The 26,400-nt window shown below is 44.4% G+C and overlaps 3 protein-coding genes across 3 annotated transcripts; all 3 read left to right on the forward strand.

Annotated features, from left to right (window-relative positions):
* The first annotated feature begins 305 nt into the window (after nt 1–305).
* Nucleotides 306–14,008, forward strand: LOC142992604 (uncharacterized). Its single transcript, XM_076143092.1, is given in 41 exon segments — nt 306–599; nt 695–865; nt 1,039–1,195; nt 1,466–1,493; nt 1,863–1,998; nt 2,313–2,405; nt 2,497–2,560; nt 3,401–3,499; nt 3,636–3,779; nt 3,880–3,975; nt 4,261–4,379; nt 4,539–4,691; nt 5,016–5,189; nt 5,347–5,520; nt 5,663–5,777; nt 5,900–6,093; nt 6,193–6,314; nt 6,383–6,452; nt 6,540–6,700; nt 6,826–6,934; nt 7,205–7,336; nt 7,415–7,621; nt 7,712–7,849; nt 7,944–8,067; nt 8,172–8,343; nt 8,512–8,724; nt 8,927–9,071; nt 9,165–9,371; nt 9,604–9,708; nt 9,941–10,093; nt 10,188–10,436; nt 10,533–10,745; nt 10,830–11,042; nt 11,129–11,290; nt 11,525–11,653; nt 11,745–11,830; nt 11,964–12,087; nt 12,220–12,428; nt 12,598–12,706; nt 13,128–13,300; nt 13,807–14,008. Coding segments are annotated over 41 exon segments (6,009 nt in total). The 5' UTR covers nt 306–434.
* Nucleotides 14,009–18,730: 4,722 nt separating this feature from the next.
* LOC142992309 (C-reactive protein-like) lies at nt 18,731–20,731 on the forward strand. Its single transcript, XM_076142675.1, has 3 exons — nt 18,731–18,896; nt 19,539–19,746; nt 20,025–20,731. Exons 1-3 carry the CDS (start codon nt 18,836–18,838, stop codon nt 20,431–20,433), a joined length of 678 nt encoding a protein of 225 aa, XP_075998790.1. The 5' UTR covers nt 18,731–18,835; the 3' UTR covers nt 20,434–20,731.
* Nucleotides 20,732–23,080: 2,349 nt separating this feature from the next.
* Nucleotides 23,081–26,019, forward strand: mpv17l (MPV17 mitochondrial membrane protein like). The gene is made up of 4 exons (XM_076143111.1): nt 23,081–23,722; nt 24,000–24,070; nt 24,386–24,415; nt 24,727–26,019. Exons 1-4 carry the CDS (start codon nt 23,416–23,418, stop codon nt 24,940–24,942), a joined length of 624 nt encoding a protein of 207 aa, XP_075999226.1. The 5' UTR covers nt 23,081–23,415; the 3' UTR covers nt 24,943–26,019.
* The last annotated feature ends 381 nt before the right edge of the window (nt 26,020–26,400 follow it).

The following is a 26,400-nucleotide window of genomic DNA, read 5'->3' on the forward strand; positions in this document are numbered from 1 at the left end:
TAAAGGAGCTAAATGCTTCGGATGCAAAGGCAACAGTTGGATACACTGAACAAGAGAGAGAGAGAGAGAGAGAGAGATAGAGACAGAGCTACTGTAACCTGTTTTACTGACGCTGTTATTTCCTCTCCAGCATCTGCTGTGTGGCGAGACATAAAGACTTGCACTCAACAGTATTTCCAAAGAGATTTTGATTGACGTTGGTTTTGTTTCCCCTCCCTGGACATATTATTGTTTATCCAAACTCTCCTGCAAAGTGAAATCTGATTCCCGCCTTGGTTGCTGTCAACAGGCCAGAGGTCAAACCAGCAACCAGCCAAACAGCGGACAACATCTCGACTGCCCCTGATACGTCACGCGAACACCAAGCTACCTTCAGCTACAGCACGTCCGAATCACCAGAGGTCAACTCAAACGCCGGCGGTGACACTTCCAGCATGGCTGACGCGCCCACTGATGACAGCAAGTACCTCTACCTGGGTAATGACTCGCACAGCAGCGAAGTGCTACAAGCCGACTGGGCGGCCAAGAAGATGGTGTGGGTCCCGTCCCAGAGGGAAGGGTTCGAGCCTGCCAGCATCAGGGAGGACAAGGGTGAGGAGGTACTGTATCGTCATGTTTTACAACCCAACAGTTTAAGTTAATGTTAATAGGTGCGCAAAAGAGTGATTGGTTTTGAGTATGGATTGATCCCTAGGTGCTGGTGGAGCTCTCCAACGGTCAGAAGGTGACCATCAGCAAGGACGACATCCAGAAGATGAACCCGCTAAAGTTCAGCAAGGTGGAGGACATGGCCGCCCTCACCTTCCTCAACGAAGCCTCGGTCCTCCACAACCTGCGGGAGAGATACTTCTCCAGCCTGATCTATGTGAGGAGGACACACACATACACACACGATAAACCAGTACACATGTTAAACAGTGTATTGATGTTAAACTGTGAAAAAGTCACATTAATATCATAAAAAGTGAAAAGTTTAGGTTTGTAGAATGGAGGAGCAGATTTCTGACAAAACCTCCTGCATCTCCTGCGTCCCCTCAGACGTACTCAGGTCTGTTCTGCGTGGTGGTGAACCCCTACAAGATGTTGCCTATCTACTCAGAGAAGATTATCGAGATGTACAAGGGCAAGAAGCGCCACGAGGTGCCGCCGCACATCTACTCCATCACAGACAACGCCTACAGGAACATGATGCAAGGTACCTTCACCGAACGTATGGCTGATGAAGTCACTGCTGAACCGAAACATGAATAATACACGTTCTTATGAAGGTATAGGAGTGTGCTGTGGTCCACCGGTGACCTCGGACCAACTCTTTACTTTCCATTCAGCTCAAAATAGCCATACATGGAGCTTTCATCCACCTGCTATTTATAGATGATGTGAGTGATGAAGGTTAATCGCAGACTAAATGAGATTTCAGAACAGTTTCTCTGTCTCTCTCTGTTTGTGGTTTGTCTCTCCGCAGACCGCGAGGATCAGTCGATTCTCTGCACGTGAGTCAAAACACAGTGTCTTAATTTTTCATCATATTGTGTGTGTGTGTGTGTGTGTGTGTGTGTGTGTGTGCGTGTGTGCGTGTGTGCGTGTGTGCGTGTGTGCGTGTGTGCGTGCGTGCGTGTGTGCGTATGTGTGCACGTGTGGGACAGGACTTGGACTTGAGACTCAACTTGACATAATAGCTAGACACTTAACTCATTATTCTCTGGCTTGTGTGGACTGGCACTGATGAGGAATTCAAATAAATATATACCTTCTGAATATTGGCATAGAGCATCTCATTCTCTCCTCCGTCACAATCTGTCTCTCGACCCTCCTGTCCTCATATTTTATCCTCTTCTCCTCGCCTGCACCGCGTCACCCAGAGGTGAGTCTGGAGCGGGGAAGACGGAAAACACCAAGAAGGTGATTCAGTACCTGGCTGTTATGGCCTCCTCGCACAAGGGCAAGAAGGACACCGGCCCCGTGAGTACAGGCAGCCTCCACTTCTAGCTGTTCTATGCAACTTTAATGGAAAACTGGATCATCCTAGTGTTCACATTATAATAAGAAACAAACACACAATAACTTGATTACACATAAAATGGCTTCCAGCATCCCCATGACCCTCACATGAAGGAGCAGATACAGAGACTGGATGGTGGCAAACACAAATTTTGGGAATTTTCAGCAGGTTTCTAACTCCTCTTTGCTTCTGTTCCCCCTTGTAGCAGCAGGCAGGATCTCTGGCCTATGTGAGTATTAAATCACACATGGACACATTTGGAACATTGAAAAATAAGCAGTTACTGTACGTGGGTTGGTTTGGTCTGTAGGGGGAGCTAGAGAAGCAGCTGCTGCAGGCCAATCCCATCCTGGAGGCCTTCGGCAACGCAAAAACCATCAAAAACGACAACTCCTCGCGATTTGTACGTTTTTAGAAATCCATTTGTAACTTGTACTCTTGCTTGCTCTCCCACCGTTACAGTCTTACATAGTTGTCATCTCCTCTGTCCACAGGGAAAGTTCATAAAACTCAACTTTGATGTGACGGGATACATCGTCGGGGCGAACATTGATACCTGTATCCTTGCTAAGACAAAGTTTTATAAGTATTATAGTATAAGTATAAGTAAGTATAAGTATAAGTATAAGTATGAGTATAGTAGTATAAGTATAAGTATAGTAGTATAAGTATAAGTAAGTATAAGTATTATAAAGTAAGTATTATAAAATTAAGTCTGCGCGTGTAACGCTTCAAACTATTGCATTGCACCAATAATACAGACCTTTGCACTCATGGGACAAATGAACGGCATGTTTTGTCTGTGATTTCATTTCAGAATAAAAACTTTAACATCTAAACAGTAACACAACATAACAGCTTATCAGTTTAGATAATAGGCACACCTTCAAATAAGCACCGTCTCAAAAATACAAGCTGAAGTATCCTCTGGACTCCACCTGCAACCTGGTGTGCTCTGATTACACAATTCTTACTACTTCTAGCTCTGTTTGTACATTATGATTTTTAAAAAACTGCACTTACACTGAAATATAATTTTAAGCACTAAATAACAAATTAAAGAGAAGTCATAATATATATATATATATATCAAATACTATAACACGTGAGTAATGTATGTTATGTATCTGTCTTAGAACCTTTCATACAGTTTCGTGGGAGAAAAAAAATGGCAAAATGTTTTTCTTGATGAAGGTAAAACAAATGACAAACTTGCTCATTACTGCTCCTGGTGGTATGTGTGTGCTTTACATCTCATTTCAGTTAAGGTCATCTTGCATTGTGGTATTCTGTGAGGTGACATCAGCGCACATCATGTCTAAATGCAGTCAGTGGTGATTTATGAGTGAAACCAAAAGGACTTGAGTTATGTCTTTAACCCTCTCCTGACCTGATCAGACCTGCTGGAGAAGTCTCGTTGTATTCGTCAGGGCAACACAGAGAGAGCGTTCCACATCTTCTACTACATGGTGGCTGGAGCCAAGGACAAGATACGAGGTAGTGGAAGTTTGAGCTTTTCACATGAACGTCATTTTATATCTTTCTAGCAGTAGTAGTATTAATTATATGTATTTGTAAGGTGATAAACAGACACATCTCCTAAAATGTCTGTATATTCACCATGTATTTATAGAGGAGCTTCTGCTGGAGAACTTCAACAGCTACCATTTCCTGATGGTGGGTCACGTGGAGATCCCGGGCCAGCAGGATGACGAGCTGTTTGACGAGACCCTGGAGGCCATGGGGATCATGGGCTTCACCGAGGAGGAGAGATTAGGTCGGGGGACCGCTGCTGGAAACTAAGACCAAAAACAACTTCTGGGAATTGTCTCAGAGAATTCATGTCTGTCTTCTTCCTCTTCCTCGCCTCTCTTCAGGGATGCTGAAGGTGGTTTCCACGGTGCTCCAGCTGGGCAACATCAAGTTTGAAAAAGAGAGGAACAACGAGCAGGCAACCATGCCTGACAACACTGGTAACCATTTCAAAACACCAACAAAGGAGCTTTAAAGTCTCTTTTTGTTTTGCGCAAAACAAAGGTGGAATTTTAAAAAGTCGACAAAGCTCTGATGTGTGTTTCATTTAAGTGAGTCGTGTTTCCTCGAAAACACCTCAAGACAGCATAATTTCAGAATTTTAGGATCCCTATGACCTATTTTTTCAATTTTGCAAATTGTACAAAAATGCAGGTCAACTGAAACCCCACATGTGTATTTAAACTCTTGTCCGTCTCTGTGGCCATCTTCCCCATCAACCCCAGCTGCCCAGAAGGTGTGTCACCTGCAGGGCATCAACGTGACCGACTTCACCCGGGCCATCCTCACCCCTCGCATCAAAGTGGGCAGAGAGGTGGTGCAGAAGGCGCAGACCAAGCAGCAGGTATCACATGTTACATACCGTAAAGCAAAGGAACGTCATGGTTTCTTCATTTAGGGCGGTGCTGCAAGTGGTGTGCTGACACATACACATGGAAAACACTATTCTCCACCTTTTTATCACTCGCGCTCTCCATCCACCTCTCATTCCTGCCTCCCCCAGGCTGATTTTGCCGTGGAGGCTCTGGCCAAAGCGATGTATGAGCGTCTGTTTCGCTGGATCCTGGCCAGAGTGAACAAGACTTTAGACAAGAGCAAGAAGCAGTCGGCCTCCTTCCTGGGCATCCTGGACATCGCCGGCTTTGAGATATTTGAGGTAATGGAAGGCGAACTGAAAATGCAAAGAGTTCAGGAGCTCAAAGATAGATTGTTTTCAATTTGCATGCATTCAGTTTCTTTGCTATGTCTAAATCTTTGAAACATAATATCCATAACATTAAGTACTGGATCATTTGAGCTCTGTTGTTTCTGCCATTAAATCTATCAATTAATTGGCTAAACTAAAGCGTCAAAGCATAGTCGATTAAAAGATGAATAAGCATAAATTATGATCAGTGAGCAACAGAGAAGAGCAGCGGCTGTGATGGATGAAGCAGTGTCGTGCTCATATCTGCTGTGCGTCTGTGCTTGGTGGCCTCAGGATAACTCCTTCGAGCAGCTCTGCATCAACTACACCAACGAGCGTCTGCAGCAGCTCTTCAACCACACCATGTTCGTGCTGGAGCAAGAGGAGTACTCGAGGGAGGGAATCGAGTGGAACTTCATCGACTTTGGCCTGGACTTGCTGCCCTGCATTGAGCTCATCGAGAGGCCGGTACTTGAACTCACCTTTGAGTTGCCATAGAATGCAAACTACCCCTAGAATCACAACGCAAATATGATGTATTGATGCAAGCGATGATTGTAATTCTGGGACGTTTGAGGTCAAAAACATTGTAGAACCTTAAAAGTAACTCCTTGTCGTACTGCAGAACAACCCTCCTGGTATCCTGGCCCTGCTGGATGAGGAGTGCTGGTTCCCCAAAGCCACGGACCTTTCCTTCGTGGACAAGCTGCTGAACACCCACGCCGTCCACGTGAAGTTCTCCAAACCCAAGCAGCTCAAAGATAAGCTGGTGTTCTCTGTTCTGCACTATGCTGGTAAGGTGAGAATCACATCGGAGGTCAGTTTGCCTTCAACAAAGTCGCCCATCAATGAGCAAATCCCTGTTGATGAAGCAATTTGGCTGATTGATTTAAAAAAACAAACCAAGCATAAAGCTTAGTTTGTCTTCTCGATGTTTCTAGGTTGACTACAATGCAGCTGACTGGCTGACGAAGAACATGGACCCCCTGAATGACAACGTGACGGCTCTGCTCAACAACTCATCCAGCACCTTCATCCAAGACCTGTGGAAAGATGGTTAGAGTTTCATTCAGTACCTAACTAAATCTTCCAAAATGTGTATCTTTTCCTACAACCTTTGGGAGGTTTACAGTTTTTACTATAATGTCAAATCTTCCGGGTGTTTGTTCTCTTGGCAGGGGACCGTGTGGTGGGTCTGGACACCATGACCAAGATGTCAGAGAGCTCGGTGCCTAGTTCGACCAAATCCAAGAAGGGCATGTTCCGCACGGTGGGCCAGCTGTACAAGGGCTCCCTGAGCAAACTGATGACCACACTTCACAACACACAGCCTAACTTTGTGCGCTGCATCATCCCAAATCACGAGAAGAGGGTAAGACGCGTGTGTGAAGCATTGAAGGCATCATCGGTGCTACTGGCTTCATATGAGAACCAAGCTGAAGCTGGTTGCTTGTTGGCTGCTGTGCTGCAGGCAGGGAGGATGGACGCCCACCTGGTGCTGGAGCAGCTGAGGTGTAATGGAGTGCTGGAAGGCATCCGGATCTGCAGACAGGGATTCCCAAATCGTATCGTCTTCCAGGAATTCAGGCAGAGGTGAGGCGTCTTACCATGTGTGTTTGTTTGCGTAAGTGACAAAGCGACCATTGCTCTCTCGTCTGTAGGTATGAGATTCTGGCTGCCAATGCGATTCCAAAGGGCTTCATGGATGGGAAGCAGGCGTGTTCTCTGATGGTGAGAAGACGCAGCTACAATCCTTTATGCAGCTCATTTTTCACACTCGCTGATTAACACAAGCTCTGTCTCTGTCTCTCCTCTCAGGTAAAGCACCTGGACCTGGATCCTAACCTGTACCGTATTGGTCAGAGTAAGATGTTCTTCAGGACGGGAGTGTTGGCTCAGCTGGAGGAGGAGCGAGACCTCAAACTCACCGTCGTCATCATCGCCTTCCAGGCCCAAGCCAGAGGTTTCCTGGCCCGCAAGTAAGAGAAACACAGACGCACATACTTTACACATCAGAGTAAGAGCAGAATTAGCGTGAATAAGCTTGTGTGTGTGTGTGTGTGTGTGTGTGTGTGTGTGTGTGTGTGTGTGTGTGTGTGTTTAGAGCTTTCAGCAAACGACAACAGCAGTTAAGTGCCATGAAGGTCATCCAGAGGAACTGTGCCTGTTATCTCAAACTCAAGAACTGGCAGTGGTGGAGGCTCTTCACCAAGGTTACATACACACACACACACACGCACACACACACACATACACACACACACGCACATACACGTGCACACACATGCACTAAGAGTCCAAAAGGAAGTCTCACACATTTTTTGATTCAAATGTGTGACACATCACACTTTTTTTCCCAAATTTTTTTATTCAAATGTGTGTGTGTGTGTGTGTGTGTGTGTGTGTGTGTGTGTGTGTGTGTGTGTTTGTGTGTGTGTGTGTGTGTGTGTGTGTGTGTGTGTGTGCGTGTGTGATCCATTCAGGTGAAGCCTCTGCTGCAGGTGACCAGACAAGAGGAGGAAATGGGTCAGAAGGATGAGGAGCTAAAGGCGGCGAAAGACGTGGCAGCCAGGACTGAGGCAGAACTGAAGGAGATTTCCCAGAAACACAAACAGGTGGAGTAGAGCAGATGCTTGTTGCCAAACATATGCTTCAAAAACTATTGAAAAAGTGATTTCAGTCTGTGGTTGTAGCTGATGGAGGAACGAGCGCAGCTGGAGTCCAAGCTTCAGGCCGAGACAGAGCTGTATGCTGAAGCTGAGGAGATGAGGGTGCGACTGGAGGCCAAGAAACAGGAGCTGGAGGAGGTCCTGCATGAGATGGAGGCCAGGCTGGAGGAGGAGGAGGAGCGCAGCAACTCCCTGCACCAGGAGAAGAAGGACATGGAGCAGCAGCTACAGGTGGACACACTGATCAGCCGATGTTTCAGCTTTACATCTTAAATCAACAACTCTGTCGGCCAATTATGAGTAACGGTCGTGTTTCTCCAGCTGATGGAATCCCAACTGGCTGAGGAGGAAGATGCTCGCCAGAAGCTGCAGATGGAGAAGGTCACTGTGGAAGGAAAGGTTAAGAAGCTTGAGGAGGACATTCTAATTATGGAGGACGAGAACAACAAACTGCAGAAGGTATAAGACAGCAGCTTTATTTGCTGTTGTGTTTAAATTTAATCTGGATTGAAACTGTCTGCGAAAGTTCTCGTGCTTCTGTTTGTGTTTGCAGGAGCGGAAGCTTCTGGAGGAGAGGATGGCTGATATGAGCTCGAACCTGGCTGAGGAAGAGGAGAAATCCAAGAACCTCACCAAGCTGAAGACCAAACACGAGTCTATGATCTCTGAGCTGGAGGGTCAGTTTAGATATACTGAGCAATTCAATGATGTACCAATGACTGGTGAAGGTGTTGTTGCTTTTTTTGGATGACTCTTCTAAAGAGGTCTATTGTTTTCTCAGTGCGTCTAAAGAAGGAGGAGAAGAGTCGTCAGGACATGGAGAAAGCCAAGAGGAAGCTGGATGGGGAGCTGGCTGACCTCCAGGAGCAGCAGGCTGACCTGCAGGCCCAACTGGCCGAGCTGAGAGCTCAGCTTGCTGCCAAGGAGGAAGAGCTCCAGGTCACTCAGGCCCGGTAAGACGGTCACAGGTACAGAGAGAGACGTTCAATCTTCAGGAGATGTGGATAACATGGCCTGGCTACTTGGATGAGCCTGGATGAGTCGTGGAAAATGGTCGGATGGACTCTTGACACCTGAGACACCCAGATTTCTACAGTGAGTCTCTGTATTTGTACTGACAGGCTGGAGGAGGAGATTGGCCAGCGTGGGGCAGCAGTGAAGCGTCTTCGGGAGCTGGAGGCTCTGCTGTCAGAGCTGCAGGAGGACCTGGAGGCAGAGCGAGCAGCCCGGGGGAAGGTTGAGGCTGCGAGGAGAGACCTGGGGGAGGAGCTTAATGCCCTGCACAGCGAACTGGAGGACAGCCTGGATATCACGGCTGCCCAGCAGGAGCTACGGTCAGTAATATGCAACAGATACATCCACACCAGACGTTAGTGTTCAATCAAACAGCTGAAAACTATTTTGCACTCAAAGAATAATAAAACTCACAACTTGAAATGTTTAGAATGTGGTGCTCTACCTTGTTTTATAAGCCATATCCAGATATCTCTTTACAGTAACATGTATAGTTATTGGTGGATGTGATGTGACTCACAGGGCAAAGCGTGAGCAGGAACTGGCCATGATGAAGAAGACGATAGAGGACGAAGGACGGAGCCACGACGCCCAAATCCAGGACCTGAGACAGAAACACAGCCAGGCAGTGGAGCAGCTCAGCGAGCAGCTAGAGCAGTCCAAGAGGGTACACACACATTTATGGGCACACACACACACACACATTTCATATGTCTGACAGCCTCAACTGGTTCTGGTGCTTTGACCCTATATTGTGCAGGTGAGGGCGAGTCTGGAAAAAGCCAAACAGGCTCTGGAAAAAGAATCGACGGAGCTTAGCGCCGACCTGCGATCGCTCTGCAGCGCCAAGCAGGACGTGGAGCAGAAGAAGAAGAAGGTGGAGGGTCATCTGGCAGACTTGAGCTCACGCTTCAGCGAGAGCGAGAGGCAGAGGGCCGAACTGGGCGAGCGAGTCTCGAAGATGAGTGTGAGTGATAACAGAAACTGGGTTTAGGTTTATTAAGTCCTAAGTCCTAAGTACCTAAGAGCCCAAATAGAGGCTTAACCAAAATGAAAATACAATACAATTATTCTAAATCTCATTAATGTCTGGAGATCTGAGTCTGATTCTAAATCTCATTAATGTCTGGAGATCTGAGTCTGAAAAAATGTAAATATGAACAGTGAATATAAATCTTCTTCCTCTCTGCTTGGGTCAGTCGGAGCTGGATGGTGTATCAGGTTTACTGAATGAAACAGAGGGAAAGAACATCAAGCTGAGTAAAGATGTCTCCAGCTTGAGCTCCCAGCTACAAGACGCACAGGTGAGGTGCATATAGCGGCTCATAAAACACTCTGAGCTCCATGAAAAATTGTGAAAGTCGGTTGGGTATTGAACTTGCCCCACTGCCAAGAGCTCAAGGAGAGTCTAGATGTGATGTTTGACTTTTAATATTGGTCCACATCTAAATGCGTCTCCTACGTAACCTAATGTTGCAGGTTTTATGTGTAAAAAGAGCTTTTGAGAGCTTAGAATTCATATTGTTTCCCTCCCAGGAGCTTCTATCAGAGGAAACGCGTCAGAAGCTGAACCTGTCTGGACGTCTCCGGCAGATGGAGGAGGACAGAAATGGACTGATGGACCAGCTGGAGGAGGAGAGTGAGGTCAAAAGAGCCATGGAGAGGCAGGTCTCCAGCCTCAACGTGCAGGTCAGTAACATGCAATTACACAGTCTGCACTGATACATTGAGCGAGTAGGAACATCATTAGGAACATCTGACTGTTTTCACCTTCTGCTCTCAGGTGTCCGACTCCAAGAGGAAGGTGGACGAGATGTCTGGGATGGTGGAGCTGCTGGAGGAGGGAAAGAAGCATCTGCAGCGTGACCTGGAGGCAGCCAACGGGGAGTACGAAGAGAAAGCCTCTGCACACGACAAGGTGGAGAAGAGCCGGAGCCGCCTGCAGCAGGAGCTGGAGGATCTCCTCATGGACCTGGACAGCCAGAGGCAGCTGGTGTCCAACCTGGACAAAAAGCAGAGGAAGTTTGACCAGGTCTGACAGCGGCAGAGGGGTTGGTGGAGGCTTAGATAGGGTAGATGCTGCAGCAGGACAACAATAATATGAAGCCTTCTCCTCCACCTGTGTCAGATGCTGGCAGAGGAGCGAGCAGAGTCCTTCAAGTGTGCAGAGGAGCGGGATCGAGCAGAGGCGGAGGTGAGGGAGAAGGAGACGAGGTTGCTTGCACTGATCAGATCCCTGGAGGAGAACCAGATGGCTCTGGAGAACGCTGAAAAGAACATGAAGGCCCTGCGAGCTGAGATGGAAGATCTTATGAGCTCCAAAGACGACGTGGGCAAGAGTGTAAGATTCAACGTCCAACGTACAATTAATGAAATATATCATGAGGTGAAGTTGAAGTCGTTGCTTCTTTCCATCCATCTTCAGGTCCACGATCTGCAGAAGGCAAAGCGTGGACTAGAGGCCATCGTGGAGGAGATGAGGATCCAGATGGAGGAGCTCGAGGATGAGCTGCAGGTCGCTGAGGATGCCAAGCTGCGTCTGGAGGTTAATGGGCAGGCTCTCAAAGCCCAGCATGAGAGGGAGCTCCAGGGGCGCGATGAGATGGGAGAGGAAAAGAGAAGGCTGCTCATCAAACAGGTGGACAGACGGTCACATGCCAGTGGGTGAAATTTGATGGTTTGGCCATTTTAGTTCTTAACTGACCTTTCCTGTGTCTCCTGCAGGTGCGTCAGCTGGAGGCTGAGCTGGAGGAGGAGAAGAGGCAGCGAGGCCAAGCATCAGCTGCCAAGAAGAAGCTGGAGGAGGATCAGAGGGACCTCGAGTACCAGCTGGAAGCCACCAGCAGGGGGCGTGATGAGGCCTTAAAGCAGCTACGCAAGAGCCAGGTTACACAGGAGTTAATGTGTTTGTCCTAGAGGCCTGTCCTAATCTGTATTTGTAACAAGGATGGTTAAAGTGACATTCCAGGGATTTTCTAAAATGTAGTGATTAACAGGAAACTGTTCTCAATACAAACATTGTATGTGGTGAAATAGTTAGAGATGTGTTTGCACCTTTTTTCTGTGTGTGTGACCATCTGCTAACCATTCTGACCTCCTGACCCGCTGTTCTCCGTGCAGGGCCAGGTGAAGGAGCTGCACAGGGAGGTGGAAGACTCAAATGCAGCCCAGAGGGAGGTCCTGTCCTCAGCCAGGGAGTCTGAGAGGAGAGCCAAGGCCATGGAAGGTGATGTTATCCAGCTACAGGAGGTGTGTGTTCAACTGGTGACTGATTACTGTGGTTGTGGAGAACTTTCTTCCACTTCTGTGTGCTTTTGGCTCAATGCTTATTTCTGTCCAGATGTTGACAGCAGCTGAGAGAGCTCGCAAGCAGATGGAGACGGAGAGAAACGAGCTGACAGAGGAGCTCACCAGTAGAGTTGGGAAGTGGGTCTCTATCCAGATTTTCCTGCATTAAGAGAAGATGCCTTCCGTTTATAAGCTAACACATCATTTACTGTTCCACCCAAAAGTGCTGTCCTGTCCTCCTCCTCCTCCTCCCCCTCCTTCCTCTGTCCAGGTCACTGCAGTCTGATGAGAAGCGTCATCTGGAGACCAAGATCAGCCAAATGGAGGAGGAGCTGGAGGAGGAGCAGTCCAACGTGGAGAACCTCAACGAGCAGCTGAGGAGGAACCAGCAGCTGGTAAAAGAGTCAACCACAATCAGAAATGACTTGGACTCAAGACTTAATCAGAAAAGTCATGAAAACTTTAATGGAAATATTACATTTATCTGGAAGTCATTGTGTGTTTACCATTTGGCTGCTGTCGCTCAGCTGGAGCAGCTTGGTGCGGAGCTGGCAGCAGAGAGGTTTTCCTCTCAGAGCAGAGACGGAGCCCGACATCAGCTGGAGAGACAGAACAGAGAACTGAAGGCCAAACTGCAGGAGAGCGAGGAGCAGGGCCGGTCCAAGCTCAGGTCCTCTGTCACCACGCTCGAGATCAAACTGAGGGAGGCTGAAGAGCAGCTGGAGATTGAGAGCAGGTAACGATGCATGATGGGAAATGGAACTCAGATCCAACCCACAATTAAGAAGAACAGGGAGGAGGGTATTTTAGATACAGATGTGCTTTTTGCTTATAAGACTAAGAAGCAGGAAGATTTTTGGTATGACTTAACCTGATGATGTCATTGTGTTGAATGTGCTGTGCAGAGAGAGCCAAGCCAACGCCAAGAATGCGCGTCAGCAAGAGAAGAAGCTGAAGGATGTAACCACCCAGATGGTGGAGGAGAGGAAGCAGGCGCAGCAATACAAAGACCAGGTAACAGCAGAATAGCAATCATGACAAAGGCAAGATTTCACTGAGATTAAGAACAATGCATTTGTTTGTACACGGGGGTCCTTACAATAATGAACCAGCATCCCATCATGCTTTGAGATACCAAACTGGACAGAACCACCAACAATTATTATAATAATAATAACTATAATAATTTTTCACAAGTTACAATAGCAACAAACGCCTTTCCCCTAAAGGAGTTGAAGGTGTAAGATTCTATTCTGCTTGAATATTACTAGTACTTCAATATTTACTGAGAAAATGTTAGTTTAGTTAAAAGGACATTTGAGCAGATTGCAGTAACAATCTGATATCAGCATCAAAACTGAGCTTTGAAGACAGTGATGACCAACAGCAGTCAGTACAATCCTCCCCCCCACCCCCGGTTCTGCTCTCTGTGCAGGCAGAGAAGAGCATTGTGCGGGTGAAACAGCTGAAGCTTCAGCTGGAGGAGGCGGAGGAGGAGGCGCAGCGCATAGCTGCGGCCCGCAGGAGGCTGCAGAGGGAGCTGGAAGAGGCCGGCGAGGTCAACGAGGTCGTCAGCAGAGAGGCGGCTTCACTCAGGAGCAAGCTGAGGTACGTCAGCGACATCCGGAACAAGTGAAGACACACTGGGGTTAAGGGATGTTAGACAAGAGGACATGCGACTAAAAATCGTTCCAAAGTATTCCAGAATTGGATAAGTGAATCTCTACCTCAAATTACTCTTACCCAAAATTTGAAAAACAACTTTCATTTCTAATTAGGGTTAACAGTTCCACAAACTTGTTACAGATCACATTCATCCGATCTTCTTCATCAGTCAGTTTAATCTTTGAGTGTCTTGGATGACGATGAAGGAATTTAATCTTTTGTGATTTTGATTTTCCTTTTCCTGCTTTTATGTCTGGCTGTTCCTGTTTTCCACCCCATCCTCAGAAACTTTTGATCCTCAAACTTTCCTCAGCTAAAACTAAGCTTCCTGGTGATATTCTCCTTTTCTTTGAGGGCTTACTGTTTCTCTTTAAATTCTGCGTGGCCTTCACCTCTCCTGACCCTACTCTTCCTCCCCCTCTTCCTTCTGCTGGTGTGTGGGTGCCCAGGCGTGGTGGAGAGGCAGGATTCAGCCCCCGGAGCAGCGGCAGCATCAGAGGCCTCAGGCCTGGAGGGAGAATCCGTCTGAGGAGCGCCGACAATGAGAGCTCAGAAGACGTCCAGCAGGGGGGGCCACTCTACATGCCTCCTCCTGCCTGCACCACCCCTCCGGAGCCACAGGGCGACGCCTACTTCTACAACCCTGAGTAGAAAACAAATAGGTTAAAACAAACTCCTGCTTAGTGTTCCAAATTATTAGTATTAGGGGTAGGAAATCAGCTACTTTTATGGGGCAATTTTTGCCCCCATCCACTGAATTTGGGGGGATTTTAAACACACCTGTGGGCATTTTGGGCAGTACAAAATTATCGCCTTAACTGATCAGAATAAAACCTCATTCATCTAAACAGACGAACTCAGCCTAGACTCAGGCTGCTCTCTCCCTTCCCTGATTTGTGTTGTAAATTCACCATTCACCAATCTTTCTTCCTCCACTGATAATCTGCATTATATCTGCTGTTTGTAAAGAGGAACTCCACTGAGTGTACATATCACATTGTTACATTGGTTCTGTTCTAAATGATGGAGTTAGTGTGGACATGCATACTTGATCCAAAATTTAAAAATGGATTCTCATTTCAATACAGAGATTATTGACATAGTCAGTTTCACAAAATGGCAAGGAGCTCCACAGGTCGCTGCCACAGTAGCTACCTATTAAAACCACAAACTTGCTAGATAATTCTCATTTTCAATCTGGGAGGACAAAATCAGGATTCGCCTTCATGCAATTGTTTTCTCGCCATGACCAATGAACTGAACTGGATGTGTGAAATTGGTGGAGTTGCCCCTTAATGTAAAACAGCAAGAAGCTTTAATGGCTGTATTGATTGTATATTTAATACTGAGATCAGCTGTTGTGATTTATACAAGAGAAAATGAAATAAATGAGACATTAAATAATGACTGCATGCAAAAATCATTAATTCGTGCATCGCCATGTTCACTTCAGGCCAAATTACACATCCTTTTATTTACTATATATTTTTATTGAAGCAACCGTTTTACATGACATTGCGCATACAATCATAGGATATTTTGGAGATCATTTTATAAAGAAAGAGGGGGAAAAGGAAAGAGAGAAAGAACGAGGGAAGGTTGTATTATTATTACTATTGTTGTTGTTAAACATTATACATAGACCCTGAGGTAAACTAGGCAATATGAGGTACAAATCGATTGAAATTGAAAAAGCCTTTTGTGAGGTGATAAATTGGAGTGAATCATATGGGGTGCCGAAGATGGCAATATGAGGGGAGGGTTGAACTTGCATTCCCAATATGGTAGACAATGTGTTGAAGTAACTGGACCAGTAGTTGTGGAGCATGGGGCAGAGAAAGAACACGTGGCTTAGATTACAGTGAGGCTTCGAACATCTATAACATTTGTCCTCCACGTCTGTATACATTTTGGGCAATCTGGATTTAGAAAAATGTACCCTGTGTACATCCTTACAGTAAACTGAATGAGCGCGAGACGTGCATAGGACGAGACACTATGTAGATTGCGTATGACGTCCCACCAGTCTGTCTAGATGGAGTTCAAGCTCGGTCTCCCAGGCAGCCACTGTTTTAGAATTAGATAGATCTCAGAGATGGTCCCTCTTAGTGGTGTCTTGAACGTTAGCAGGCCTTCCCAAATGAGTTGAGGGGGAGGGGAAGGGAAGTTTTGGAAACTTAAACGTGTGTTCTCTCGTTTTATCATCTGTTTGCTCTATCCCTCTATGCCAGCGGTGTCGTGCGTCATTTGCTGTGGTGAAAAAAGGTTTATTCCTACTAACTTCTAAACTGCTGCACTATTTCGTCAGATGGAAAAACTGAAGATTGCCAATGTATGCATTTTCACAGAATTTCATTCATATATAACAAAATAGAAACAAGCTATATAAAACTAACAATTGGTGAGTGCAAACAAGTGTCCTGATCCTGGATTCTCTTTTGTTTTGGTTCTCCCCTCTGATCTTATTTTTGTTACTTCACTTCCAGCCTTTGTGTCTCATGATTGCTCATTGGTTTCACCTGGGTCTGTTTTGTCCCAATCACCTGATCCTCTATCCTTTGTTTGTAAGTGTATGTATACTCTTTGTTTTTCATTGTCCATTGCCAGTTTTCATGTTATCTTGTTTCCTTTTCATCAGTTTGTCTCTTGGTCTCTTGTGCTGGTCCATCATGTTTCCTGCGTCAACTTTGCTCCTTTAATTTGTTTCTTCACTCCTGGTCATATCTGGTTCACCTGTTGTTTAGTGATGGCAAGATGAAGCTTCATAAAGCATTGAAACTTTCCATCCGATTGGTTCACTCATGGGCCGAAGCTTCACTGTGCTTCATTTGATAACCCACACGGGTGCTTAAAGGTTAACTAATAAAGAATGTTCAAACTGTAGACAAAGAGACCAACCCATCCCATAATCAGACGGCCTCGGGGGACAGAGAGACAACAGCTCAGCAGCGCAAAACCTCCGGTGTTCATCTTCATATTTTCGTTTAGTTTTACGTTTTCCTGCATCTATGGTGATTCTGTCAGTAGCACTCTGCGACTGCGCGCTCACATTAGAATGTTTCATGTTTGGAACATGAACAATACTTAAAGACATCTGTCAAGATCGCATGATGACAAAATACCTTTGAATAAATATGACATAAAAATCAGACAGCTTTTTGTCTGTATTGCCAAATAAAGGCATATGCATTTTAGATGTTTATTTTACAATATGAAACTTCTGTACACCAAGAGAAAAGCACTCGAGCCGCACGTCAGCTGGCAAAGAGCCACAGGTTCGCCATACCTGCTCTAGGGGGTTTTCCAATCTTACAATGTTTGGTTCACCCAGTTCCGTTTGGACCTCTACTGATGCGACCACAGTGACATTTTAGGTCCTCGCTAGCAAACGCGCAATCCCAAGTCCACAACATGTGAGAGCGGGAGATCGGTTGCGTTTCGCTGCCCCTCATATTTTTCGAAATCGCGAGCCAAACCGTTCCCGAGGCTTCGAACGTCACCACATACGTCACCAACACAAGCCTCGATGTGCGCTTGCAAAAATCTTCCTGGGTTACTCAACACACGCTTCGAAGCCTCTACACGAAGGGACAGCAATACTCAAAAGGTTCCTGAAAGTTGAGGTTGAATTTCACTAACTTTACCTCTTCCCCAAAGTAGAGATAAAGACCCTGTCCTGCCAGTGATCTTAAATATTGAGTTAGACCTAGACCTTGTGACCAGGTACTATTATTTCATTTTGACAGCCAAAAAACTCCACTTCTTCACTTTGTGGCTCAATAAAATGACATAAAATAAGACAGATTCAGACACACACAGGTTATGATCATCAGTTTGTGCAGCAACAACAGTAAAACATTTTGTACTTTTTCACTTTATGTTTAATCTACCTTCTTTTTTATTTCTGGCCTCTGGCTGAACAATGAAATGTGTTGAACATCAAACAATGATTCAAAACACACATGCCCAGGGGCCTCACGGGACCATGATCCGGCCCTGGTTCAGAACTAACACTGTTAATCAAACATTCTCTCATCTGCTCAGAAATCTTTCCTTTGAATATTAGCATCTCATTTTCTAGTTGGATCCCAAGATTTAACCTGACTAAATTGGCTTTAAATTAATCCAGGGGTGGGCTACATACACTATAGAAGAAAATAAGGATTCATGGGCCAAACATGTTACAACCAGTTGCACTGCAAGGAGAAATGTGTTGACTAGACCTGAAAACCTCAGGGCCATCAAAAAGTCATTATCTATCAGAAATAACTATACGACACTACTGAACCGTTTAACTGTTGACATTACAGTAGTTTATGATCTGCTCACATATTACAGTCATACATTTCTGTATCTTAATTTAAATACGATGAAACTCTCTTCAAAAACATTTTCAAAAAAGGAGCTGAGATAAGATCAAGAAAGGGAAAAGGCAGTCTCCAACATTCATCATCAATGTCGCCATGCTGCCCGGAGCATTTTATTGCTTTTGGATATTAAGACCGGTTCTTCAAGCAATTGTTTTGACAAGCCATTCACTATCCTGAAGGGGCAAAAAAACAAACAGAATATTTAGTTTCAGAAGTTCTAATACTCACAGAGATAGAAAATGTGTGTGTATCAGTGGTGGTACACAAGTTCAGTAATGTAATTGTAATTGTAAACAATGTCAAAGAGCAATGGAAGGGGAAAATAAATGGTATTGTATAAGCTTGTTATGTAGTTTTTGTAAATAAAGTAAATGTAAATGGTCTTATTAGCACATCAAATACACAACTGTTAGATATTATATATATATAATATACTGTATATATTCAGATAGGAAAGCATGAAATATTCTGGTGTCAACTATGAGCAAACAAACAAACTATGAGTTAAACACAGAACCAAAGGGCCTCATGGGACCATGATCCGGCCCAGGTTGAGAGCTAACACGGTCTAACTCATCTGCTCAGAAATCTTTCCTTAGAAATTGAAGGTTAAGTAGTTTTCTGTAATTTCTGGATGATTTAAAGACGATGTAAAGCCCTTTGAAGAACACTGAAGAAAAACAGAAACTATACCAAAATTACAAATTACAATTACAATTACAAATAACTACCCATTAGCTTTTTTGATCAAGTATTATTTAATTTTGACAGCTAATCCACTCCACTTCTTCTCTTCGTGGCTCAATGAAATGACATAACTTAAGACAGCCACAACTACAATTACTTTTTATCACCTTTCCTTGGAGGAATATTATAACGAACTTGTTTGCTCTAAATAAACAAGAAGACACACCTTCTCCAATATAGCCAGAAAAGTTTGCACGCCAACATTTTCTATTAGGGAGGGATCAGAGGGATAGACCTATAAAAGAACCCTCACATTCTGACTTGTTATTGCAGAGCCTACACACCGGTTGGTATACAGCTTCTTTCTTTTTACTTTTCAGAACCTGTCTTTACACCTTGCTGTAACAATCGCTCTGACAAAATGATGCCGTCACCGATAATTCTTGCCAGTGCCATCTTGCTCCTCTCCATGGCTGTGGAAGGTAATCAATTATTTATTTTTCATATCTATGCATGCATCAATGTGTAATTTTATGAAACAACATGTGGATTTTTTTGTACTCCATTATATCCCTGCAAATAACTTAAGTTATCACATGTAGACAGAAGAAGAAATAAATAGATGTGATTAATCTGTGCTGAAACAAAGGAGTTAGGAGCCACCAGAAAAGAGAATTTCCCAACATTCAATAATGGGTCAAATGAGGGGTTGATTGATAAGTTCCGAGTCTAACATACATGTGTGATATTTCTAAACTTAATATTCATCTATTTCAACACACTTCTGCCAAAAATGCAAGATCCGATTTACGCCACTTTCAGGTCTGTGCACAGACCCTTGAGACTCAAATCATTGTAGACCATCTGTAAAACCTAAAGCATTATACTACTTCTGCAATAACAACATTGGAACCCCTGCTCACTTCTTTATGTGTCAGGTTAGAACTGGAATTTGTTTATTCCACATTACTATCAAACCACAATTACGAGATATTGTACTAGTGTCACATATGTTGAAGCATGGTTACATTTCCGTAATGTTTCATTGTTGTTCATGTAATATTCCTGACATTTCTGCTGGTTTTATTTGTTTTGCTCATTGTTTTCTCTGCTGCTGGTCTCAGGGCAAATGAAAACAAGGTCCCTGGTTTTCTCCAGAGCAACCAGTACCAGCTATGCAGAGATGGTTCCTATGAGGAAGATGAACCTGAAAGCCTTCACCCTGTGTATGACTGTGGCCACAGAGCTCACAGGGCGGCGGGAGGTCCTCCTGTTTGAATACCGCACAAAACACAGAGATGAGATGGCCCTGTGGCGTTTAAAGGACGGCAGGTAAGGACACACACAACATGCTGCCGACTCAGCATACTGAGTATACCCTGTCTATTCATATATAATATGACATGATAATTCCAATACTACCACTGTTACTGGTACTACAAATTCTAGTCCTAATGTTCATACATCAATGTTAATGTTAAAACATCCACAAGGTTTTGTATTTTGCAGTACAAAGCATTTTTAATTTCAGTGTGTGTGTGTTTTTGTGTGTGTGTGTGTGTGTGTGTGTGTGTGTGTGTGTGTGTGTGTGTGTGTGTGGTCACAATTAGACTCGGCCTCTTCAATGGTCACAAGGCTGTCTTATTCAGAGTCCCTCAGCTCAAAGCCCTTCACACCCACCTGTGTGTCAGCTGGAACTCTGCTAATGGAGCTACTTCCCTCTATGTGGATGGGACAAGAAGCCTGATGAAGATCTTCAGGAAGGGTTACACTTTGCATGATGGAGGAAAACTTATCGTGGGACAAGATGCAGACAGTTTTCTGGGAAGGTTTGATGCTAAACAGAGTTTTGTTGGGGAACTCACTAATATAAACATGTGGGACTCTGCCCTCCCAGATGGTTTCATCTCAGAAAAGTCCTGTCAAGGTCCTGCAGGGTACGGAGGCAATGTTTTTGACTGGGTGTCTGGAAAGCTTAAACTGCATGGGGAGGCCAAGCTCATTCACTATAGTGTCTAGATTTATCTGCAAGCATTGCTACATTTCAACTATCTGAATCACTAACACTACAGAAAAGAAGAAACCCATTAAATGTAAAATCCCAAGATAAATTCCTTCATGTAAGGGCAGAACATATCACCTGAATAACATGTAGGGTGTGGCCTTAAGACTATTAGGGAACAAAATCAATTGTTTTGCCAAGTAGAAAGAGAGCCGTTATCCCTCAATTGTTTTGTAAAATGGCAAAATCCTGCATTAAATGTAACTCCAGTGAATGTACACGCACCTGCAATAAAGCGAATTAAACATCTTGAAAGTGCTGTCTCTCCTCTCATTAAGTTTGATGCTTATTCCTACATCACTACATGGCTATTTCATCTGGTCAGAAATTGGTTTTAATTAAGAAATTAGAGGTTACTTTCAGAATTTCTGGCCAATTGAACGACTATGTAAAGCCATTTTGAAAAACATGAATACATGTATGAGTGCTTTTTTCATTTTAATAACATAAATGTACAAAACAAAAGTGTACAGTACAAACAATAAACTCCACAACACATTATCTATACACTACACATACACTCATTATCTATTATAACCCATTATTCTGTGTGTTTGTGTGTTCTCCCGTTTTCTCATCTGTTTGTTCTATCCTTCTTTGCCAGCGGTGTTGTTTGCTGTGGTGTTGTTGCTCAACTCAAGTCTTTCATGTCTGAGAGAAGTGAACAACTACATTACTTGAGACGTTGCAGGTACTTCATCTGCAGTCACTGGTCCTCAATGACACTGGCACTTCAAATATTTTTGTGATGTCAAAATATTTATTAATATCAAGTTTTTAAATCTACGGCTCATTTTTCTTTACTATGGGAAACCAGAGGATTCCAGGGATACTTCCTACGAGCTCCGCCCTGATCCTTCTGATCCTTCCGATCCAGAGGCCTCAGGTGGCAACACAGGACAAGGTCTCTGACGCAGAGAGACCGGTTAAAACAGAGAGAGAGAGAGAGGGAGAGGGAGAGAGAGAGAGAGAGAGAGAGAGAGAGAGAGAACACAGACACAGACAACACAGAAAGTCAGTATTGTAAGTAGGAGCTTTTTCAAGTCAAATTGAAATTGAAAAATGTTTTGAAATTCTACCAAATTAATTTCAAAACATTAATTTAGGTTTTAAATCCAAGCTGCATCTGGGACTCTTACAATGGCTCCTGGAATTTTTTCCAGGACCCCTGGAATGCCATTAAAGGCCCCTGTTGTAGCATTGAGGGCCTCTGCTGGTACCTGAACTCCTTGTATGACGCCACCTTCTGATTGACGGCGCGATGTTTAGCTTCATTTTCTCTTTGGTGCTTCTGGTCGGATTCCAGCATCGCCTGAAGTTCTTTCTCTAGGGCTGAGAAGTCGATCTCTTGATGGTCTGAGCTCGCCATGACCTCAGCTGGTCCTGGGTGGTCCTGCAGGTGTAATTCTAGGTCCTGGCAGCGGGGCGGCGCTGTGGAGCACAGATGAATCTGTAACATACATCGAATGTGTTTGTTGGAGATCAAATGACGTCTTTTCATTTGGCTCAGGTGGCTGTCAAGCCTTTGGTGTAGTGTACGTGAGCGTCCAGTAGGGGGGCTCCTGACCTATGAATGAGCACTGACTCGTCCTGTCCAGTAAACGTCGCTTGTTCTTAAACAGTAAAAAGACCAGTGAATGAATATCCAGAACGAAGTAAGCAAGCAACTAAGCATATTCTCAATCATCATCATAACCATTATCTTTTATTTATTTCTTTTGAAAGTATTAATCAATGATTTACGACAAACTTCTATCTGGTGAAATTTGGAGATGGTTTTGAACTGAAACCTTTGGCAGACGAACGACCTTTTGAAAAACAGAACGTAAGCGTGTGAAAATCTGAAAAGTTCAAAGTGCATTAGGCTTATAACCTTTTAGAAAGAACCTTTAGCAGTGTTCTTTCCCACTCTAATTGGGAAAGAACACAGAAAGAAATCTGTCATGATATCGTATTTCTGGAAAGTAAGAAAGAATGCAGTCAAATGGAGCTCGGTGGTGTCGGATAACAGAAGGCTACTAACAGTGATGAGAGAGGTCAGAGCAGAAACGAGGACGCGCTCTTAACTGCTAAGTGATCAGATAGATATGGTTACTCTCCTATTAAAGTTTCATGACGTCAGATAGAAGAACCCCCTACCTGGCCTGATGGCGTCATAGAGAAGCTGCTGTGAACTGTCTGAGTCAAATGAGTCAAATCCAAACACTTTGTCTGACATTTCGATTTAAACTCCAATTTAACATCAACTCATCGTGAAAATCATATATATATACATATGTAGTAGTAAACTAGATAAGATTTAATATTACTATTGTTTTATGTGGGGCAGATATAACAAACGAACTGCGTCTAGGTTGGTTTTACTCATACTGTGAGTCTGTAATATCTACAATGAAGTATTTGGTTGTATTGTTCACGAGTGGAGCCAAACGTCCTCCATGTACCTCCAGTTCCTGTGAAAGTGAGATTAGATCCAGTATGGTAAACCTGGACAGCGGATTGTTTGAACGAGGCTTTTCAGAAGGGTGTGATGCTCGGTGATGTCAGTGAAGCAGCCGGGGGCGCGCACACACACACGCACACGTAGAGACAATCCGTCTGATTAGCGATTGACGAGCAGGATTTGTTGGAAAGGCACCTGACCCAACCGGATAGTAAAGTGAGACCGGAGCAGCCGTTCAGCGTTCAGACCAACGGACCTTCTTTTGAATGGAGTTTCTCACAAAGACGTCAGACGTGATTTACGCACGCGTAATTCCAGGACGCCAGAGTGTTGAGAGGCCATATGACCGGAGTGTAACCATGGATCGAGTCGAAATGTCTGCGACTGCCTGACGTCAGGTTCCACTGTTGGTTAGTTTCGCGACATGTTTACGTGCAGGTCGCTGAATTGAAGCCACTTTTGTCGGGCTGCTCCCCACCATTCACCCGGTGCCAAAATGCGGAGAGCCGTGCTGAAGGAAGCCGCCAAAAGGTTCCCCTGGCTGGCCAATGTCACTCTGTACGGGGGCTTATTTGCTGGCGGTGACCTGGTCCACCAGCTGATCGCGCAGAAGGAGAGGATGGACTGGAGCCACACGCGCAATGTGGCCATCGTGGCGATTAGTTTCCACGGCAACTTTAACTATTTCTGGTTACGAGCGCTGGAGCGACGTTTCCCGGGGAAATCCGCCGGGATGGTTTTCCGCAAACTCTTGTTGGATCAAAGTTTTGCGTCACCCTTGGCCACCAGTGTCTTCTACACCGGTAAGGTTCATACCAGCGCCCATCTAAGAAGGGAGGGAATTGAGTATCTTCTCCATCTCACTCTCTTAACAAGAAACTGAAGGAATCAATGATCATTTGTAACCTGTCAGTAAATATTTGTAATCTCATCACAAAGGCAAATTTTGTTAGCTTCCAAATGGCAAATGGCTCCCAATTAGTGACACTTCACCTCTGCCAACACTAGGAGAAAAAAGTCTGTGTATTGTGCATAATGACGAGCCCGAAGCTCTGCATAAATCTGTCTCCTGTCCAACAGGTGTGAGCTTCTTGGAAGGCAAAGAGGACGTGTTTGAAGACTGGAGGGAGAAGTTCTTCAACACTTGGAAGGTAACAGAGACCTCAGGAAGGAAAGGAAAGTCACCTTCCTTCACACACCCAGATGTGTTTGCCTGATTACAGCCAGATGAAGGTCATGATGATGAAATTTACCAACTATGTTAACTCTAAATTAGAACCTTTCATTAATCAATTCAACATGCTATTAAACTGAGCACATCCAGGTCTAAACCAAGTATCTTGACAGAGATCAACACTACATTTATAGTTCCAGTCTAAATCCCTCAGTTCAACACTATAAGAAATGAGAGTTAGAAAGTCCTGCAAGTCCTTGAAACACTGATCATGTCCCATTTTCACTTTCAGACTGGACTCATGTACTGGCCTTTCGCACAGGTAAATGTCTCATTTAGTCTTGTGTGGGTTTTTATAAAAACTAAAGAAAAGCCCGATAAAAGATCCTACTTAAAGTACTGTACTGTATTATGTATTGGGGAAATGGGGAAATACACTGTTTGTAACCATAAGCACCGGTGAGGCAGCTTCATTAGAATGACACAAAACATCTTTCATCTTATTGGCCAACAGTGACTTTATTATTTTTGACCAATCACAGGCAGGTTGCCTTTATTGTAAACATTACTTGTGTGTGAACGAATCATCTCTGTCCCTGTCTTTACCTTCTCATCCCTGCTGGCTCTCCACAGTTCTTGAACTTTGCCCTGATGCCATTGTACCTGCGGACAGCCTTCATGGGCTGCTGCGCCTTCCTCTGGGCCACTTTCCTGTGTTTCTCACGGCAGGATGGCGATGGTACTGCGGCCGTGGCCCTAGCCTTTGTCATGGACCCCCGCAAAACCCTGGAGGAGATGCGTGAGGCCCGGCTGGCCCGTAAAAAGCTCAGAACCCAGAGGGACAACTGAGAAATATATTTTCCGGATTTGCATCTGGATACCTCAAGTGAGACTGGACAGTCAAAAACACCTATTGGTTAAGTGTCCCCTTCGCACAGTATAGTTTGACTGAAATGAAATGAGATGTATTAGCCTGCTTTCGTTTGTCTGTTAATCTGCATGAAAACAATTATTACCCAATTTCAATGAAGCTTGGGCAGCTTGAGCATGATCCAGTGAGGAAGTTTGGTACTGGTTGGTACTGAAGGAATTTTTTTTGAGCCATAAATCCTGAAATCAAAGTTATTCTTCCCAGTATTCCTTCGGTCCACTTACATCGATTCATTCAAATGAGTGCCCCCCTAGTTTGGCCTCTAGTCTCAGGAATGACCATAATTAACAAATACATGTTGAGTGAAGTTCAGATTATGACCTTGTACAAACAACCATCACAGTATTAACCCATTCTATGTTAATCATGAAATCAAACACACTTCATAATATCAAGGACAGTCAATTCTAGTTAACTTCCATTTCTAACTAAACTTCCAGTCCTAATGCATACACACACTCAGGAATGATTTGTTCTTAAAGCGGTTGGATGATGACAAAATAAATCCTCTCAGTCTGATGACTTAAGGTCAGAGACGTCCTTTTTATTGTCAGTTCAGACATAACGTTTGGTACCAAAACAGGAGCTACGCAGCCCACATGTAAAGCAAGGACACACAGGATTGGAGTGTGTGTGTGTGTGTGTGTGTGTGTGTGTGTGTGTGTGTGTGTGTGTGTGTGTGTGTGTGTGTGTGTGTGTGTGTGTGTGTGTGTGTGTGTGTGTGTGTGTGTTATATTTATTCTGCAGTCATGGTGTGCGTGGATTAAGCAGGATCAGATAACCTGTCTTAATCCCTCTGAAAAGGAAGTTGTGGACCCAGTCTGACCTCCGACCCCACCAACAGGAAGTGAAACGCTCCAATCATAGTGAAGATTACTGCTGTGCTCTAACAGTCAGGCCCTCCTCAATTTCCCCTTGGCACCTCAGACATAAATACCGAATGTGAGTTGAAGGGACACTTGCTGGGTGGTAGGTGATGGAACATTAAAAGTGTGATGCATATGATGTTAAACACATTTAGTCATTTCGGTATCATGAAACATTATACAGAATCAAATAAAACTACAGTGTTTTTTCACTTTGTTGTTCTGCCTGTTTGTTTCACCTTTAGTTTTGACACTTTTATGCAGAATAAGGCAATGTAGGTATATATACAACAGTTTATGCTGATAAAACAATAATTCATTTCAGTCTTAAAATATTAAGTCACATTGGAGTTGATTTCTTTACATTTGCAAGCATATTTATATTCTCAGTTAAGAGGTCTTCATGTTACATATATGGAACTAAATAAAAAGTGGGTATTTCTCCGACAGCCCCTGAAGGCAGCATCAATCTGTGGTAATCCATCAAAACCTCCAGACTGCGGGGATTAT

Source organism: Genypterus blacodes, unplaced genomic scaffold (genome assembly GCF_046128005.1).
Source record: "Genypterus blacodes isolate CSIRO-AG114 ecotype Tasmania unplaced genomic scaffold, CSIRO-AGI_Gbla_v1 ptg000022l_1, whole genome shotgun sequence".
NCBI classification, from domain to species: domain Eukaryota; kingdom Metazoa; phylum Chordata; class Actinopteri; order Ophidiiformes; family Ophidiidae; genus Genypterus; species Genypterus blacodes.